We start from the raw sequence: 21,616 nt of genomic DNA on the forward strand, positions 1-21,616 counted from the left end.
ATATTTTAATGAGAACTAATCATAAAAATGGGTGTAAAAAAAACAATAACAATGAGATGAGTGCCGTCAATTTACTTTACTCACTCCATCCGCTCTCTCCTCCTTCAATACATATGAATCTATTCTCTCATCACTTTTTTGTGCGGCTATTCATGTGATCTTGTGAAATGACACTCGCCTTTGGATCGGACGGTACTGGATTCGAGTCCCGCTCTGAGTGGCGCATAATTGAGTCCTTGGAAAAGGCTCTTTATTCGCATTCTCTCACCTTGTTCACTGTTAAAATGAGTACCTCGCTGTTTACAGCGTCGTCTCTGTCGGGAAACAATTGCAATATCGCTTAACAGTCATGTCTCGTCTAACATGTTTTTATGTTGGCCAAAGACCCTTATAAAGTGATTTGAGCACCTTTATTGAATATAGCGGTATATATAGCGCAAGTAAATTTTTCTCTCTTTCTCTTTCTCTCTCTCTCTCTCTCTCTCTCTCTCTCTCTCTCTCTCTCTCTCTCTCGACATGTTAGATTATTATAGCTATTGCTACATATGATGCGAATATCTTGGACGGTTATTGATGCTATGAGTTTAGGTAAAATGCTCGCAACACACAGTTCTTAGTATCAAACCTATTGTAAATTTGACGCTGATCACGAATCCGACGTGAAAACACTTTGTCCACTTTTTTATACTGCCACGCCCCCGATCGCCGATCGCCTAAAAAAAATATCTTCCCGTATGTGGCCAAAAATCACCTGCGATAAACGCAGGGATGGGGTCAAAGCGATAGGTCATCCGTCCCGCTACCAGCGGATGTCGGCGTCTATGGGGGGCTTTAAACTTTCAGTCAGCCCGTCACGATGCAATGTTCAACTGAGCCATTCTCACAGCGCATTAGTTGGTGACGTACTGAGGGTATAGTACTCTCTAACGGGGGATAATGGACTCAGGTGTTCAAGGCATTTGAAACAAATTGCCTTGACCTAAATCAAATGTGAATTTGGCTTTCTTATATAATAAAAGAAACATTTTGAAGCTCATTGTGGATTGTGAAATCTTGGAAATGTCTTATGCAAACATCTTATTTAATTATCATTTTACTTATAAATTTGGTTGTTTGCATTTTTGTGGCCTTGTTGTATGACAATCGCCTACGAACCTGTAGATCTCTGTTTTGAGTCCCTCTGTACGAGATAAAAAATTGAGTCTTTGGAAAAGATTCTCAGCTTACGTTCTTCTCCCTACTCAGGTATAAATGAGTACCTTGCCACCAACAGTCCATGTCGAAAAAAATGTAATAACGCCTTACAAGTATCATGTATTGTCGTCATACATGGTTTTAATTGTTGCTGTGGGATTTGGACCTCTTGTTAAGCGATTTGAGCACATTTAGTGGACATAGCGCAATTCGCAGCTTCAAGTCTTTTTTTGATACATTCGTAAATCTATTTAATAGAGAACAATAGTATGATGCTAAAATACTGGTTCCAATTTCCTTGGAGGTTTGAAGTTAGTCCTCCAGAGGACTGGATACATACGTCGTGCAATCATAGCAAACTAGAGATGGCATTGCGTGCCACTGATCATCTGGTTTCAGAGCGATGGCATCTTATTTTCTAGCCTAAAGAGATGCTGGACGTCAATAAAGATCACCCGGTTACTAAATTGATATACAACATTAATATTCAATACGTAACTTGTTCATTGCTCATGTAGCGTCCGGAGGAGTGGTTACACACTTCTAATGAGTTTTGAACAGGATCAGAGGATTGTGTGAGGTCGTGGCTTCTTTTTTCATTGGGACTATAAGTAAAAATCTTATTAATATAATAATAATTTATTCTTTCAGAAACGTCATAGAACTCCCTAAAAATGTCCTTGGTAGATTTTCGCTCCATTATTATCTGTTGCATTATTTGCACTGCTGGAGGTCAAAATAAAATCACAGACCAGAAGCAAGCCCAAGACGCCCTAGATGAGTACAATAGAATGGCACAGGACCTTTATTATAAAGAGACCGAGGCTTCTTGGACCTTCTACACCAATATAACGGATTATAATCAAAGGCAAACGGTATGAAATAAATAAGGATAAATAAGGATATATATATATATAGGCTATATATATATATATATATATATATATATATATATATATATATATATATATATATAAACATATATATACTAATATTTATATATCTAACCATTGGATTTATTTATTATATGTTGCTTACCCACAATGAGGTTGCTTTACAATTTATTTTCCTTTCGTAAATGGATATGACTTGATCCAAGCTTTCTTTCAGAAAATTGCCCTATATAAACTTGACTTTGAGCTATTACATTTCCCTCTTCATAGAATTTGATAAATGGAACTTATGTTTATCTATGTAACTAAAAGGTTCATTGTTAATTTCAGATTGAATACAGTCTTATAACATCTAAGTTTTCCCTAGAAGCAGCTCAGAATATGTCCCGTTTCGACACGACTAACATGGCGGAGCCCATCAAAAGAGAGATCAGAAGTATCATGAACATAGGCACCGCAGCTCAAACAGATCAAACTAAACTCAAACGGGTAAGCCTTTCGTTATCATGAACGTCATAAAACACGTTATCTACACGTATATAATGATCTTTTCAACAAATAATTTTTTCTTATCGCGTCAACCTGATTGTTATGTCTATGTAGGAGGGTGGCAAGTAGCAATAGACAGATATGAGTCAAATCTGTTCCCCATAAACTAGCGTCTGGCCCCACTTTTATTTTTCCCTTTTTATTGTCGGGTAAAAGCCCATGACACTTGACTGATAGTAAGATAATGTTTTAGGTTTAAAGAAATAGGTGATAGAGAAGTGGTAGAGTATTGGTGCGTTGTATAGGGATAGGTAGGTTCATAAGGTAAGTATTAATCCCCGTTAAAGAAAGGTATTTTAATAAAAATTAAAAGAATTGTCTCATACAATAACCAGTTAACACATTATTAGCCAAAGAATAATAGTTCTGGTTTTAATTCATTAAATTTTATACTATGAGTGTTAATGTTCATCCTGTATCACAGACTATTCATTTTGATTTGAGTGGGCTTAACTGGGCGGCGTGAAGGGTTTTCCGTTATAGCAGACAGAAGGCGTTCTATGTCAGTAGTTTCAGTCAACCGCTTGCCAGATTTTTACTCTTGTCTCCTTTTTGTAGCCAAGTTCTGGATGGTTAGTAAGGATCTGTTGCGTGTTAGGCTGTTCTGTTTGTTTTGTCACAGGAGGTAAGTTGTCATTTCATGCTGGGTCCTTAACCGCTGAAGGTTTCGTTAATAACGTATGGTCAGGCGAAAACACAATATTAATTATCACTCCTACACACTAGTTTAACTGGCATTAATTAATGGTAAAACAATGTAAATCTATCACTGACCATCGTTCACACATGCTCTCGCTATGTAAGAACTTTCTAGTTTCTTATAGAGCAGTGAGCTCAAAGTAGATGGAATTGGAGAGAGACCTTATTTCTCCACTATATTAGCTTATCAGTGTTTCTGTCGGGAGTTGGAGACTCTCAAGGAGTCAACAATATTCCATGATTTTGTTATGCCTGGTTTACTATTGGTTGTTTTCTGTAGACCAATCGTGTTTTGTGTGTCGTAAATGTAGCGTCCGTAATCTGGTTTAATTTCTAATTAGGTTGGTTACGTGCCCGTTACCATTGACAATCTCACACATAGGTGAGAATTAAAAGTATCAATGCGGTCTCAACTCTGTAGCTATACCACATGGCCATTTTTAATTGTGCCACGGGCGATAACGATTAACACATTGCGACGCTGTGATAGTTTGTATTGAGATTATGTATTGATTTATTTACAATCCTGGGAAGTTGAGGCTGGGAAAGTTGAGGCGATTGAAATATATCCTTACACTGATATTGAAAGAACTTCATGAAGATACTTGAGTTTAAAATCAACATGATGGAAATTAGGAAATTTTTTAAAATTGGATTTTAAGAAACAAACTTCACTCTTTTTATTAAAGGCAATCATTTTACTCAAATGCCATACTATTATGCTAAGCTAAAAATTCAATTTTCAATTCTACGGTTATGTGGCCTAGTGGTATGGTACTCGCCTTTGGACTGGAAGGTCCGGGGGTTCGAGTCTTGTTCGGTGGCGCGCAGTTAATAAATTAGAAGCGCTTGGAAGCTCTGTTATCACATTCTCTTACCCTACCCAGGTTTAAAATGAGAGCCTGGTCATTGACAGTGTTGTCTCTGTCGTAAAAAGAAAAATGAAAAATGATAGTGTAGCCTAACAGGCATTGTCGTGTCTATGTAGAAGAGTGGCAAGTAGGAGTAGAGAGATAGGAGTTCGATAGTTTCCCCATAGACTTAGTTATCTGGTGCAACTTTGTTTTTTCCATGTTATCGTCGGGTAAAGCTCCTTACAACTTGACTGACAGTAAGAAATGTTTTAGGTTTAAAGAAATATGTAGTAGAAGTAGTTGTATGTTATTGTCACGTTATGTAGGGATAGGTAAGGTTCAGTTGGTAAGTATTAATCCCCGTTAAAGAAGAAGTACTTTAATATAAATCAACAGAATTGCCTCATACAATAACACGTTAACATAATTATCCAAAGAATAATAGTGCTGGTTTTAATTAATTAAATTTAGGCTATGGGTATTTAATTTTCATACCGTATCACAAACTATTCATTTTTCTTTGTACTGGTGCTTATTTTAGATGTGACTGGTGGCGGCACTAAGGTCTCTTCTGTTATATGGGGCAGGAGCCGTTCCTTTCCAGTTGTCTCATTGGATCGCTGCCAGATTCCACTCTGTATCACTGGTAGCCAAATAGTTGTTTACTTGTTTTCTCCTGATGCATATTTGGTCGGTACCCTGATGCATGTTTTGTCAGTACGCCGATGCATGTTTGGTCAGCACTCCGATCCTTATTCACACATGTTTCTCGCTATGCAGAATTTTCGAGTACCCTACTAGAGGCAGTGAATGGTAAGAAGATTAAATGGGAGAGAGCGAGATGGATCAATTTATGGTTTATATACATTTCACACGGGAGTTGGTGAATCACAAGGAACCAATAATATTCCAGGATTTGGCCTTGCCTGGTTTATTACTGGTGGTTTTCTTGAGACCAATCGTATTCTGTGTGTCATCGTTGTTAGCGTCTTGTAATCTTGTGAATTTCTAATTAGGTCGGTTATTTGTACCCGTTAACAATGACGATCAAACCAGATGGCCTTACCTCTCCTAACGGCAATCCTGTGAACTAAAGCAGTTTCAACGCATTGTCAACCCCGTATCTATAACAGATGGCCTTCTTTAATTATGCCTAGGGCAATAACGATAACATATAGCGACGCTGTGAGAGCATGTATTGAGAATATGTATTGGTTTATTTACAATCCTGGGAGAGTTGAAATATATCACTACAGGCATCATAATTCGTCCTACATGTTCCCCCTCGTGGATCATCTACCTTGTCGCTGGTGAGGGGGCTTGAGGCATATCGAAGGCAAATGTGTAAATCACGGTTGACCGTCACGAAACCATCCCACGTAACGAGCCAGCGAGCTACCTGAGCTGCTCTCCCGATATGTGACTCATGACGATCCAACCCGGTGCTCGAATAGCCACCGCCATCCCGGGCGCCACACTACTTTGTTCAATGATGAAGCACACCAAACAGGAATTTCAACGGCGAAGCGTTCAGTCGCCTAGCCACATATTACCGCTTTCGTGTCGCCAGGGTTGTCGGCACGTTCGAGAAGTAAGCGAACGTTCCAACACATCTTCAGGTGGAAAATGCGATATCGGGAATAGCGACCTGACGCATATATTATCCCTCAATATCGAGAGACCGATTATGGCAAAAAATGAGCTTTTGTCAAAGCTACTGACTGTCCATAGCGTCGATATTCTCCTATTACAGGAGACCCACCTTTACTCAGGTGCGCAATCTTCTCGATTCCAGATCCCAGGTGGTCAAACGAGAGGACACTTCGAGATTCAAAGGGGGCAGTATCGTTTACGCTAAAGAGTCATCGAAGGTAAGGGTCATAGAGAGTGTAACCGACAGCAATGGGGTGAATCGAATTTCCGTGGAAGTAGGTGGACTGTGTTTGCATAATATCTACAAACCACCTAGAGCGACATGGACTACACCACCGGTACCTTCGGTCAGCCATCCTTCCATCTGTCTGGGAGACTTTAATAGCCACCATCACGAATGGGGCTACCGAGACTGCAATGAGGCAGGAAGACCACTCTGCTCATAGATGGACTGTAACGATCTACACCTAGTGCTCGATCCTACAGTCAAAGGTACCTTCAGGGGTACCCGTCGTAAGAAGGAGTGTACTCCAGACCTCACCCTCGTTACGAAAGGCGCAAACGGTGAACCGCTGCAAAGGTGAAGCGGACAGTCGTCGGGTACTTTCCGCATAGACAGCATAGATCGGTTCTTGTCACAGCGGGGGTGACAATACCGAGGGTGCAGTCTCTCTCACTTTGCAGATGGAACTTCAGGAAGGCTAACTGGGAGGAATTCAGTTCCTATATCGAGCAGGTTTGTCCTGCTATTCCTCCCAAATCCGAGAATATAACCAGATTTAACAGGCTACTGATTAAGAGCGCTTCACTCTCTATTCCACGGTGCAAACGGAAATCCTACACCCCTTGCTGGACGGAAGAGTCGTAAAAGCTGTACAAGGAGTACCAGCAGACACAGTCCCAGGATGTAGCCGATAGACTACTTCAGTCTCTGGCAGAAGGAAGGAAGCAACGGTGGCAGGAGACAGTGGAACGTCTTGACTGTACACACTCTAGCCGCCACGCTTGGCGTTTGATAAAGAAACTGGATCTGGACCGGAATAAAGCAAAGGCTGCACCGGAATGTGAGGCAGACACAATTGCCAAGAATATAAAGAACTGTAGCAAACGGGTCCCTAATCGGGAAACCGGCGAAGGAGGCCGACAGTTACAGACCCATATCTCTACTGAGTTGTCTTTACAAATTGTTGGAGCGAGGTCTATTAAACCGATGGGGGCAGGTCCTAGACGCTGCCCTGCCACCCGAGCAGGCGGGATTCAGGGAAGGGAGGTGCACCACGGAACAGGTCATTGTCCTTACAGAGCATATTGAGTCAGGTTTCGAGAGGAAACAGCAAACATGTGCTGTATTTATAGACCTATCAGCGGCGTACGATAGGTCTTTTGCGAAGGATTTATGCTCAAACTTGCAAAGATCATAAGGTGATAAGACATTGAAGTTGTTCTCTTAAATCTTAGGGGAAAGGCAAGTCCACGAGCTGGGAGACGCTACGAGTACAGTAAGGTAATTGAAGAATGAGGTCCCTCGTCGTTCGGTACTTGCGCCAATGTTGTTTAACGTTTACATTAGCCATATGCCGAACACTTTCTCCCTGAGGCTGGGTTACGCGGACGACTGAGCACTCGTTACTCAAATTAAAGTGTGGACCCGTCTCGAGAGCGTACTCAGCGAGGATGTCGCCAGACTCAAATCCTACTTCGACAAGTGGTACCTGAAGATGAATACTTTAAAAACCGTGGCCACTGCATTCCACATATGCAGTGCATGGCACACCCGTAAACTGAACGTCCTCGTCGGGGACCAGCCACTCCCATATGAGCCGCATCCAAAATACTTAGGGGTGACGCTGGATCGCAGCCTTACCTATCGTGTGCATCTTGAATGTGTTGCCCGGAATATAGAGAAACGCAACAGTCTTCTGAGGAAGCTGGCGGGATCGACTTGGGTTGCTAGCCAAGCAATCACGAGAACGTCCCTGGCACTATGCTATTCCGCCGCGGAGTATTGCGCTTCAGTGTGGGGTAGAATCAGAAACGTTGAGAAGCTTGATGTAAAACTTCGCAATTCAATGCACATAGTGTCAGGAACGCTGGCAACAACACCTAGAGAATGGGACCCGATAATGCCAGCAATCCAGCCCCCCGATGTCCGGAGGGAGACGATTACGGTAAACTGGCTATATAAGATCCGAGAGAAAGGGAATGGGGATGCCCCTCTAAAGCGCATTATGGACGGCGCCCCCGTTTCGAGCCGAAATAAGTCCCAGCAACCCTTGTACGCAGCTTCAATGACTACGGACATAGATGCATATACGAGATGGAAGTCGGTTTGGACGAATTCAATCCCTCGTGGAGGCGGGGACGTACACTCCTCTAAAATTGGTGAGAAGTTGCCAGGCTTCGATACCATTACGAGGAGACACTGGGTGGCTGCAAATCGGCTTCGGTCGAGGAGCTGCCTCACAGCAAGTGTGCTTCATCAGTGGGGACTACATGTACCCGATGTGGACAAGAACCCGAAACAGCAGAGCATCTAGTTGAACGGTGTCTTGTGATGATGCTACCGGGCGGGTTCGCGACGATGAACGAATGCGAATCGGACTTTGCTGATTGGGTCGATCGTCATAACATAGTAGTGTGAGAATCATAAGAGGCTGCTGTCCTACATGTTAAGCGTTGCTGTTGGCTTTGAGCTTTGGATAATGTTATATATAAATGCTTAAATTCATTTTCATCACCCAGTTCACTCCGATGTATAACCGTTTTGATACAATTGAAACAATAATACTTTTAACAAGAATCACTTGCCCTATTTGCCTCCTTTTACTTGAAACGTTAAGGAAAACCTTAAAAGCAAATTAGGCAGTGCGTTTCGTAAAAGATAAAAGATAGCGCAATATCAAAAGTTCTCAAAGCGCTTTACAAGGAGTCCCTAGCCATGAGCAACACTTAACAAGAAGGATGAGACATGACCGCCTGTTAGGCGATATTGCAATTTCTTACGGATAGAGACAACGCTGTTATCTGCCAGCTACTCATTTTACATCCGAGTACGTTGAGAGTGAGAGAATGTGAATAAAGAGCCTTTTCCAAGGACTCAACTATGCGCCGCTCAGACCTGGTCTCGAACCCATCCGATCCGAAGGCGGGAGTCATACCACTAGACAACATAGCCGCACAGTAATAAGGAAACAACAGGGGGAAAAAGAGTCTTCTTCGACGGAGGATCGAATCTCATACCTCCTAAAATGTGTGATTGAAATAGTACAGACAAAGGACATTTCAATTCACTCGTCTTAAATTGGCTTACTCACCTGAGGCTAAATTCATGTCATGAATCATAATGTTGTCTTGCCCTAAAATCTATTAAACTCTTAATACTGTGACTCATTGTCTCAAATTGGTATTTTGTCGAAGTGAAACATGTGCCGATAAGTAAATTTCATGTTATTTGTAATCTGAATTACCAAGTTTGTGTCTGTCTCACTTTAAGAAATTAAACAATCCACATAAAATAAACAAACAAAAAAATCCCAACAAAACAAAACAAACCAAAACAAACAACCTCCCCCCCCCCCCCCCCCAAAAAAAAAACAACCCAAAAAATCAACAAACAAACAAAACAACCCCTCCTCTCAGAGAAAACAAACAAACAAACAAACAAAAAACAAAAGACAAAATCATAAAACTAAAAAAAAATATGACAAACATAAATAAATAAATGAATAAATAAAAGACAAAAAAACCCCAAACAAACTTTCTAATTAACCCCCTATGCCAGCAGCAACACTTTACATGTAGGAGAAAACATTTCGTCTGTGAGGCAATATTATAAATTTTGTTTATTTTTTCGACGGAGATAACGCTGTTTGTGGCCGGCACTCGTTTTACACCTGATTACGATGAGAGGATGTGAGTAACAGAGCCTTTCCTAATAACTCAACTTTAGGCCGTACAAAGCGAAACTCCAACCCCTGGACCTATTGGTCCAAAGGCGAGTGACATTCAACAAGATCACAAAACCGCACTAATTCTTCTCACTTAAACACAAACACCTTACCAAAGTGTAATGGTTTACGATAAATTTGTATTCTAGCACCAAAATCACCCGACATAATACCGGATGGGGTCTTTTGACCTCCCTTGGTAGTGTCACGTCTATGTAGGATGTTGGCAAGGAAGTAGGTAGGTAAAATAGGATTCAGATAGTTTTCCCCATAGACAACGCCGGGTGCCACTTTATTCCATTTTATTGATGGTTAAAAGTTCCTAGCACTAAGAAGTTTAAAGAAATAGGTGATAGTGGAGTGGTAGAATATTGGCAAGTTTTATAGGGGTAGGTCGGTTCAGAAGTGAAGTATTAATCCTCGTTAAAGTACAGTATTTTTATATAATTAAACAGAATTGCCTCATAGAATAACAAGAAAACACGTAATTAGTCAAGTAATAATCATAATGCTGGTTTTAATTCGTAAAGAAACATTCTATGAATATTTATTTTCATCCCATAACACAATGCTATTCATTTTTTCATTTGCGTGTCCTTAACTGAGTGACGTGGGATTTTCCCGTTATCTCTGGCGACACTTTGGTCCGCCGTCGGTAGTCGGTTGTGTTAGCCGTATTAATCTGATTCACATTGGGTCATTTACCACTGAAGAGTTCGACGATGACAGATTCATGCTGCGTGGTTAGAGGCTGACGGTACGTTCATAGCGGGTCTGTGAAAGGATGATTAAAGACTTCCTGCTTTCTCATACCGATCTGCGAAAGATACCGGTGCAAACTTTGACTAGTTGCAACATATTAATAGTCAATGAATAGAGGGGTTGTGAGGGATTCGAACCAATACCCTTACATCACCACTATCCATAAATGAAAATCAATGAGGCGCATTTAGTTACTGGGATGGGGAAGGATATGTATCAATGAGAGCATAATAATCAATGCATATAAATACTAAATAGAACTATCAAGTACTTGCGACAGCACATTGATAATTCATTCCTTTTTTGAAGGGATAATAAATACACTATTATACCAAAATACATGTATAAGTATATATATATATATATATATATATATATATATATATATATATATATATATATATATATATATATAGATAAAGATAGCGAATGAATATCTTTATAGGAAACATGAGTATCAATTAAGAGTTATTGATTCCTGTTAATTTTTGGTTGTGTCTATTTACTGCCAGGCGAAAACACAATATTAATTATTACTCCTACACACTAGTATAATTATAGTAATCATAGTAACACAATGTAACTTTTCACTGTCCCTTGCGCAGTTTTCTCGCTATGTGAGATTTTTCGAGTTGACTATAGAGCAGTGAGCTCTAAGTAGAGGAGTGGAGAGAGGCCGTTATCTACTTCCACTCTGGCTTATATGTGTTTTCGACTGGAGTTGGAGAATCTTGAAGAACCAACAAAATTACAGGATTTTGGTAGACCTGTTATTTATTGGTCGTTGTCTTTAGTCCAATCGGATCTGGTGTCGAACTGCAGCGTCCGTGAATGTCTAATTGGGTTTATTACCTCCCGCTACGAGTGTCAAATCTACCATATGTTCGCAGGCGAGTGCGAATTGCAAGTCCAAATGCAGGTGAGAAACCAGATGGCTCTCCTTCCATTGTCCAAGGGCAAGAACGATTGACACATTTGCCACGCTACTATAGCCGTTATATTGTCACGACAATGGTTTGGGTTGCGTTACGTGTTGTGACGTGTTTACAGTCGTGGGAAGGTTGAGCGATGGAAATATGTCATTACAGGTAGGCAAGAGGTCACTTTCTGTGTCTTCGATCTCCTATATTTGTTTTTTAGTTAATTTCTGTCTTTGTCTTGAGAATGGGGTTACTTTGTTTTGTCCTGGTCCTTGTAAATTCATCTCTCTGTTATCTACTGATAGTTAAATATTTTGGTTTGAACATATCTTGTTAACATTTGAGAGAATTCCTTTGCCGGTGTCTGCATGATATTTTAGGTGATCTCAAACTAAATGCACAGATAGTGTGCTCTTTTAACCAACATATTCCATATTTGAACAAGTTCCGTGTTGTCTGGGTGGGATCTCCCATAGTGGGCAGGGAGGTACCGCTGTGTCTTCTACACCTCTATACCCAATTTCCAATTGTTACCTGTCGTTGTCTAGGAGTGAGATTATTAATTAGTTTTGTCCTGATCCTGGCCGGAGTCTTTGGATGTGAGGAAAACAGTCGAATGTCTAGTTATTGTTTTGTGAGATGATATTTTTTCCTTGTAAATCATCCCTCTCTTATGCATTGTTATTTTTTTAAAATTTTAAACATATTTCTAAACATTTTAATGTATTCCTCTTAGCGGGAACCTGTGCTTGTGTCTGGATGAGACTTTTAGGTGATCTCAAACTAAATACTTTGATGGTGTACTCTTGGAATCTACATCTGTTTCCTACTTGAACCAATTCCCCTTTGTCTTACCTTTTCTTTGATGCTTTAATTTTACTATCACATTTTCTTCCTTTTTACTGGCGCTGATATGACCTTAAAAGCAAACAAAACAAACAAGTTCTGCGTTGTCTTACTTTTTCTCTTGTGGTTTCAATTGTAAATCCATACAATTTTGACCTTTCCATTTTCTTCCATTTTACTGACCCTAATGTGCCGCAAGCGCCGCAAAACCCGAAATAAAACGTTTCGAGAAAGTGTGTCATCAACTCAAATGGTAAGAAAGCCCAATACTCAAGGTTTTTTTTTTTTTTTTTTTTTTTTTTTTTTTTTTTTTTATTTTTTTTTTCAAAATGGCGGCGCTGAATAGCGACGCACAGTTACACCTATGTGATGAATTCTTTTGATATTTATTTGTTTCATGGCAACGTTTCACTCATTTACGTATTAAACGTTGTATGATTGTTCGTATTAATGAATGGTATGTACTTCAAACTTTAACGTTTAGAGTTCTGCTTCAAATCCTCGGAAAAATCGTTCGTATCAATGTTTTTGTCTCAAGGAAATCGAAATGGCGGCGGCCTTGTTTACTTCCGACACAAAAGTGCACCACTAATTTCATCTTATTTCGCGATTTGTTGATTGAAGACCTATCCTTCGCTTAATATTATATAAAGCATTGTATGATGATTTAGAATTACAAAGAGGCATCAAAAATAATAAACCATCCTGTTGATGAAGTAGAAAGAATTCATGGAAAAGCAATAGAAAGGACAGCATTCTCAATTACCAACAATAAAAAAACATATTTTATACCATGAATTTGATATTTTGCCATCTGGGAGAAGTTTTTGTCAGATTAAATGTGGAACTAACAAGTATAAATCAACGTTCGTTCCATCAGCAATAAAAATGTTGAATATTTCATATGGTACAGCAAAACCAAGGATTGATGCGTTGACTGATTGACTGATTAATTTGTTTAATGTTAGGCTAGATTAAGTGACCAATTGATAATGATGATAATATTTGGTGTTGAATTGCCAAGAATGTAACGAATTGAAAATGAAATGAAAATGTTGATGTTGTGTATGTCGCATGCGTGAAAGAAAGAGAGAGAGAGAGAGAGAGAGAGAGAGAGAGAGAGAGAGAGAGAGAGAGAGAGAGAGAGAGAGAGAGAGAGAGGTGTCTGTTCAATGTTATAGTTATCATATAACGTTATGACAAGTGTAACTAAATGACAAATTGCCATATTTGTGGACAATAAAGATCTATTATTATTATTATTATTATTATTATTATTATTATTATTAAATCAGTGAGCTTGTAGAAAAAACATAAAGAACAAGTTGTGCATTAAAAAAAAATTCTATTCGTTGATTTCAGCTCTCGGAACTAAAAGCGGAAATGAATGTTATCTACTCCAAAGCAAAAGTTTGCTTTTCGGCAACGGAGTGCTTGGCCTTAGAACCAGGTGAGTAACCTCTGAATGATATTAATTCTCGGTTTGGGAGAAAACTGGATGTTGTTATAGTACAATAACATAATCATAATGATGATGACGATGCCGATGATAATAGTAATAACATTAATAATAATAATAATAATAATAATAATAATAATAATAATAATAATAATAATGATAATAATAATAATAATAATAATAATAATAATAATAATAATAATAATAATAATAATAATAATAATAATAATAATAGTAATGACGACGATGATGATGATGATGATGATGATGATGATGATGATGATGATGATGATGATAATGATGAAGATGATGATGATGATGATGATGATGATGATGATGATGATGATGATGATGATGATGATGATAACAATGATAATAATAATAATAATAATAATAATAATAATAATAATAATAATAATAATAATAATAATAATAATGATGATGATGATGATGATGATGATGATGATGATGATGATAATGATAATAATAATAATAATAATAATAATAATAATAATAATAATAATAATAATAATAATAATAATAATAATAATAATAATAATAATAATAATAACAATTTGGCATCATTTGGGTCCTTTTGGTTCTTCTGCTAGAGCTATCTGTCCTTTAAGTTCCCTTTCTTGTAAACTTGTCCATTATTCTATCTTTACCTAAATAGTAACGCGTAATGATACCAAGTTTACAATAATAATGAGGGTCGCCATATTACCAAACGTGAAATTTAACTAAAATTAGATCTTTTAAAAAAAAGAAGTATCATTTATGTACATTTGAAAATGTCTTTTATTCACACAAGACGAATTGGAATAGATTGAGAGGTAGAATAATAATCATATAAAAAGGACACTCTTTCTTTTGTAGTAACAGAAAAGAAGAAAAATAGACGCTTTTATACACGTATATAGAATTGCCCATGGTCCGCATAACATTAATTTTGAAGATTAACATTTTTTTGTCTTTGATCACATTCACACGTGGATATAACTTTAATATATTTAACACAAGGTGTTTTAGGAACATTCGTCAGAACTCATTTATCCAACGTTCTATCAAAACGTGGATTGCACTTGATTTTAATACCAAAAAAAAAAATAAAAGCTGAAACAATAAATGCTTTAAAAATTTCAGTTGAGAATACGTAACAATGAATATGCTTATGATCAACGAATCTGTGGTGAAAAATTATGAATGCATATACGGTTTTGTGTACTTACAATGTCATTGCATCAACCAGATCTTTTTCTTTTGTTTGTTTTAACTATCTTATATTTATATTTGCAAAAACAAACAAAACAAAAAACACCCCCCCCAAACAAAAAAAACCAACAAAAACCAAACCCAACAACAACAGGGCCTTTAGCGGTCTTTTGATCCAAGCAAGCCTTAATGGTTATGATTAAGATTACGACAAAAATAAAATATTTCTTACACTCTTGCGGTTTTGGAATTCGAGCTTCGTTTCCAATGCGAACTCGCAAGCTCGTGCAACGATTGGGAACATTTCCGGAAATCCAAAATGGAAGAGTGTAAGAATCGTATTCTATCCATCATGCCACCCCACCAACTAATTTGTTCTATAACAAAATTTAAATGTTCCAGAGATTTTTTAAAATGTAAGCGTGATCTATTTTGTACAGATAATATTTCTTCTGGTTCCTATAAACTATCGTATGTCTTTTTTCAGATCGTTCAAGTACCACCAACACCCATTGAATCAGATTTTTTAAAGAAGAGAAAAAAGCATATTCAATGTAAATAAACTATGACATTTTGTACTTCATATTTTTGCTGATATTTCACCAAATATTTCTTAAAAATTCAATAGCCCTAGTTTCAACAAAAATCTAAATTATGATTTTCCTTTCTAGGCCTAACAGAACTGTTCACCAAATCCCGGGATTACGACCGTCTCCTCAAAGGTTGGGTTGGATGGAGAGATGAATCTGGCAAGAAAATGAAAGACTTGTATTCTGAGTTTGTAACACTCAGCACCGAAGCATTAGCCATTTCAGGTACATGTCCCAAGTCACAGCCTTACCCCAAGTGAAACATGTATTTTAGAGATTTCATCCATTTAGCAACAGGAGACACTTTGAAAAAACCTCTTGCTTTAATCACTAAGTTAGTGTCAGTTATCTACAACTTCATGCCATTCTCATGGTAATAAGTTTGTGAAGAGCCAAACTGCACACAATATTATACCCTTTCATTCATGGCAAGACATCAAAATAGATACTACCAAATAATAATATAGACAGATTACATCCATGTTGACTCGCTTATGAGCAAGTTGTATCATCAGCTATCAACATATTAATACCATTCTCCGGGCTGTAATTTTGAGCGCACTCAGGGCTCAACATCACTTTTATTTCCAAATCAGGGTTTGGTGAACAACACACTACACACTCCTCCTTACATTTATGGGACGGCTTCTGAATAGCTAGATGATCTCGTATTCATTCATTCATTCCTTCATTCATTCACTTGTCCCATGATCTGATGATCGTAGGGGGGATACATGAGATGCAGCTCTCACCACTTTCCGCCATTCTTCTCTATTTTTGGAATTCTCCAAGAGTTCTTCCATCTTCAGTCCTGTCCATTCCTTGATATTGTCCATCCAAACTTTCCTTTGTCTTCCTCTTCTTCTTCAAGGGCGCCCTCCATCACCGTTCTGTACAAACATTCATGCCTCACATTGTGGCCAAACTATGACAGTTTCCTCCTTCTAACTGTGGTGATGAGGGTTTCCTGTAGTCCTGCACGATCTTACACCTCTTCCAGTACAACTTTATTGGTTCTGTGTTCTGTATACGGCATTCGCAGAAGTTTTCGATTACTTTTCATCTGAAAAGCAGCGATTCTGAGTGCTAATTCCGCAGTAAATGTCCATGACTCTCAGCCGTATAGTAAGAGGGAAAGTTCCAGTGATTTGTACAGTTAGTTTATTTTTTTTTTCGAAATTGATTGGACTTTTCCATATCTTGTTTGTCTCGTTAGTGTTGCTGTTGACATTCTTAATCCTGCCTTAATATCATTTGTATTGGTACCGTCCTTTAGCAGAACACCCAAGTATTTAAATGTTGACACGTCCTTGAGTTTTTCATTTTCGATTCAAATTTCTGCAAATCCACCATTTTTGCTGTTTACCAATATCTGAGACTTTTCTGTACTTATTTCCAAGCCGTACTGCATTGCTTTATGTGGAAGTGAGTTAGTTATATCTTGTAGTTCTTTTCGCTTTCAGCCACGAGGTCTATGTCGTCAGCAAAACGCAAATTATACAATTTTTGTCAGCCAATTGATACAGAGGTTTGATGATTTTTGAGAGCTTCGCTCATAATTTTCTCTAGGGAGATTTTCAACAGCATTGGGGAGAGTATGCAGCCTTGCCTGACGCCCACATTTGTCCGGAAGAACTCACCAAGCTCGTTGTTATTGAGAACTTCACTTGTCGCAGTATTATAGAGTGCTTTGATTATTTGAATTAGTCCCTCTTCGAAACCATAAAAGTGTAGTGTATTCCACAAACCATCATGCCATACCCTGTCAAATGCTTTCCGGAAGTCTACGAACTTGTGAAATAGTTCTTTTTGGTGTTGCAGGAATTTCTCTGTCAGAATTATGTTATTGAAGACTTGTTGTACTGTGCTCTTTCCAGCTCGAAAACCAGCTTGCTTTTCTGCCAGGATATATTCTGTTTTTTTTTGTTTCATCCTGTTTAGTATTATCCGCAGAAGAATTTTACTTGGGTGGCGAATGAGACTTATGGTCCTATAGTTACTGCACTTTTTCAAATCTCTTTTTTTGGGAGAGGAATTATTAAGGATTGTGTCCAGTCTTTTGGCCACCTTGTCTCATTCTCTTTTGGCATAGACTTGTCATTGCCTCCACTATCTCTTCTCCACCATTTAAAAAAAGTTCTACTCTTTTAAAAGATCTCGTATACTGATAATTAAACTAAATACTATCTCGACCTCGAGATCGCAACTAAATCACACATTATATATTTTATGATACAAAGGCATTTAATATCATCTTACCTTAAATAATATCTTATCTGAACTATCTTGATCTTTCATTTACGGTTGTAAGTGTAAACTCAACCTACTTGCCGACTCGTCATGCGGCAACTGACCCGGAGTAACAGAGTTACATCTCTTTCTTTCTTTCTACTATTAATTTGCAAACTAGCTCTGGTGTATTGTCGCAAATGTAGGTAGGCCTCTTGATGTTTTACATTTCATGATGTATTTGAGTGCTATCGTAGTGAATTAGCCTTTCTCTCAACTGTCCGTGCTTGGTGATTGAATTTAAAACGATAGGTTATACCATAAGCGAATAGAAGAGGGGAAGAACGATTGTTCACGGCGTTGTATTTGGGAGCGCAGCACTTTGAATCTTAGATCGTGTTCCCTTGTTCTTCATCTCGTTGTTGCTGGATTAAGTTTGTTGGTGGTATTGCTACAAGGTTGTGGAAAACGCGATAGAGCATTGTCAGTTTGGATTGCTTCCTTCGTTGTTCCCAAGTTGTCCACTGTAATATTCGAACCATCTGTGTCACGCCATCAGTGGTTTTGAAATTGCCTAGTGCAAAACGCGCTGTTCTCCTTCGTACCATCTCAAGTTATCTTTATTTCTTTTCGTTATAGGGTATCAGACAGTGATTGCGTATTCAACAATTGGTCTTATTAGCGTTGTATAACATTTGGCCTTGATGTAACTGGACAGCTGCTTATGTTTCAGTTCAGAAGGGCAGTTATGAAATTTGCTTTCTTAGTGATTGTGTGTATATAAATCAAATTTGGTGACTCAGTGATTTCTTTACAGCAGCCTTAGTTCCTCTATTTGTTTGTGTTTTCTTTTTAGTCTGTCTTCATTTTCTTTGTTGGTTTTGCTGTTCTAAAAATATCTCGTTAGCTTGTAATCTAAAAATGGTAATTGGTGACAGGTAAGGTAGAATGTTTTGTTTTCGTAAGCACAATAGTGTTGACAGGTCGTACGTCGTTGTGGCCATAGTAGTAAGTCGGCGACTTTGTCAATGGTTGTGAATAGCGTTAAAATAACTGACGATACACAGGGATCTAAAATATTTTCGATTTTCATTTGAATTATTGAGTAAAAATTCTAAAACTATCACAAAACCGTTTAAACGTTAAGATAAAATTTTCATCAATGTAAAGCGCTTAAAATTATACACATCGACATATAAAATTATAATCCAGTAAGAATCAAAATCGTTGTAAAAGTCAAGAAATCACAGAGCGTGCGAACAGACTTTCAGCGCTGGAGAACAAACACATCTCACGTGATTGCATTAAATTCAACCAATGAGGACGTATGTTAATAATGTGCAAATTACAAGGAAAACCTTTTAATATAGTCTTGATATAAATATACGCACCATCATCTGAATACAATGATGAAGAAATAGAAACTTTATATCAAGATATACAGGATGTCCAAAAACAAACAAAATAATATAGAGATATCATCATCATCATCATGCATGGGAGATATCAATACGAACGTTGGATCGCAATCAATATCAGAAAGCATATGAAAATTTGGGCTGAGAACAATTAATGAGAGAAATATTAATTGTTTTGTAATAACAATGGTCACTGTAGAGTGAATACTTATTTTAAACACCCAAAGAGACCCAAATTGATAATGTCACTATAAACGCTAGATATACAAATTGTGTAACAAACTGCAAAACTTTCCCGGGTACTGATATTAGATCAGACCATGTTCCAGTGATGATGAAATTGAAAGTAAAGCTTAAAATACCAAATATTTCGAAAGAAATGAAAAAATGCAAGGTACGGTGTAAAAATATGCTATAGAGGTCAGGAATCGATTTGAAAGCCTCATGAACACAGGGCATGTCATAAATTCTGTCACTGATTACAAACAACGGGAACAATTTAAACAGGCAATAAATGAAACAAACGAGGCTCTTCTTCCAAAGGCAGTCCAGGCAGAAAAAACCCCTGGGTGGCCAAAGAAATACTTGAATTGATGAAAGAAAGAAATAAACAGAAAGACATGTTGAACAACAAAGAGATTGATAAAATCAGAAAAAATGCATCTCAGTCAAAGAAGACCGGATTGATAAGAACTATTTGAAAATTGAAAAACTATCAAAACATCACAACCAAGGCCCGGTGTACAACAAGATAAAGAATTCAACCGAAGAAGCAGCTGCATTATAGATAAAAATGGAAAACAATTTTATTTGAAAGTGATAAGATTGTGGCCAGATGGATGGATTACGTAGAAACTCTATTTGATGACGATAGAACAAATAATCCAGTACAAAAGTTACTGCCGCGCCCTGTTATTCTAATAGAGGAAGTAGAAAAATCACTCTCTATCATGAATGTCGGCAAAGCCTCCCGGTATTGATGACACATCTTCAGAAATGCTTACAGCTCTGGGAGACTTTGGGACATCAACACTGACAGATTTATACAATTAAATATACACAATAGCACACATACCAGAAGACCCCAGTATTTCTGTTTTTGGACTGCTTCCAAAAAAATAAAAAGCAATGAACTGTTCTGATTTTAGGACAACTAGCCGTATATGCCACGTCCTCAAACTCCTATCATCTTAAGAAGAATGAATACCTCGATTGATCACGAACTAAGTGAAGAACAAGCTGGTTTTAGGAAAAATTCGGGCACAAGAGAGGCAATATTTAATCTAAAAATCATTGCAGAATTATTTATACACAAAGACATTTTATATGCTTTATTGTCTATTCAAAAGCTTTTGGCACTGTCAACCATGAGAAATTGATAGATACACTGACCAAAAATTGGATTTAATGATAATATTCAGCACTTATACTGGGACCAAAGAACCCAAATAAAAACTGAAGCAAGAATCTCAGACCATGTTAAAATCAAAAGGGGCTTTAGACAGGGATGTGTGATGTCAACAGTTCTATTTGATATTTACACGGAGTTCATATTCAAGATTTAAAGAGGGATAGCCTGGCATACGTGCAAGTGGAAGAACGATTAACAACCTAAGATACGCATACGACACGGCGCTGCCTACAGGAAACGCAATGGAGCTACAAAAATGACTCACAAAAGTGAAAGAATAAAGTAAAAAAAGGATTAAAATGAAGGTCAAGAAAACAAAAGCAAGGATCATGTCCGTAAATGCATAAACACCAAAATTACAGATACAAATTGATGGAAATACAATAGAAGTAGTCGAAAGCTTTGTATACCTTGGCCAGTTAATAACAAAAGATGGAAAATCGAAACAAGAAATAAAATACATTTACAAAAATCCAAAAGATTCTAACAAACACATAAACTGGAAAACTAGAATTCGACGTCTAAAGTTTTAGAACCTGGTCTATATTTTAAAGGATGTGATACATGGGCATTGAACACTGGGCTAGAATCGATCCTTTTGAAATGTGGTGATACAGACGGATGGGAAAGGAAAGAGAAAAAATCAAATAGAATGGACTAAATAATATACGAAAGAATGTATGTCAGGTGACTGTAGAGCAGAGAAAGTTGGCGTATTATGGCCACAGATGAATAGAGAATGTATATTTATTAGGTAGAAAGAAAAAAAAAAGAAAGAGAGAGCAGAGCAGTGAGAACAGAGAGAGAAAGAGAGAGAGAGAGAGAGAGAGAGAGAAAGGGAGAGAGAGAGGGAGAGAGAGACAGAGAGAGAGAGAGAGAGGGAGAGAGAGACAGAGAGAGAGAGAGGGAGAGAGAGACACACAGAGAGAGAGAGAGAGAGAGAGAGAGAGAGAGAGGGAGCAGTCAATCGACTCGGA

At 37.9% G+C, this 21,616-nt stretch overlaps 1 protein-coding gene across 1 annotated transcript in view; it reads left to right on the forward strand.

Moving 5' to 3' along the window:
* Positions 1 to 21,616, forward strand: part of LOC144964012 (angiotensin-converting enzyme-like) — a 143,610-nt gene that overhangs the window by 90,660 nt on the left and 31,334 nt on the right. The window contains exons 16-19 of the mRNA XM_078897957.1: positions 1,857 to 2,069; positions 2,418 to 2,576; positions 13,680 to 13,767; positions 15,663 to 15,806. Coding sequence (XP_078754083.1) covers positions 1,857 to 2,069; positions 2,418 to 2,576; positions 13,680 to 13,767; positions 15,663 to 15,806 — 604 coding nt within the window. The remainder of the gene's footprint in view (positions 1 to 1,856; positions 2,070 to 2,417; positions 2,577 to 13,679; positions 13,768 to 15,662; positions 15,807 to 21,616) is intronic.

The sequence above is a fragment of the Berghia stephanieae genome, chromosome 2 (genome assembly GCF_034508935.2).
Source record: "Berghia stephanieae isolate SIO BIC M18660-M18661 chromosome 2, UCSD_Bste_1.3, whole genome shotgun sequence".
NCBI lineage: Eukaryota > Metazoa > Mollusca > Gastropoda > Nudibranchia > Aeolidiidae > Berghia > Berghia stephanieae.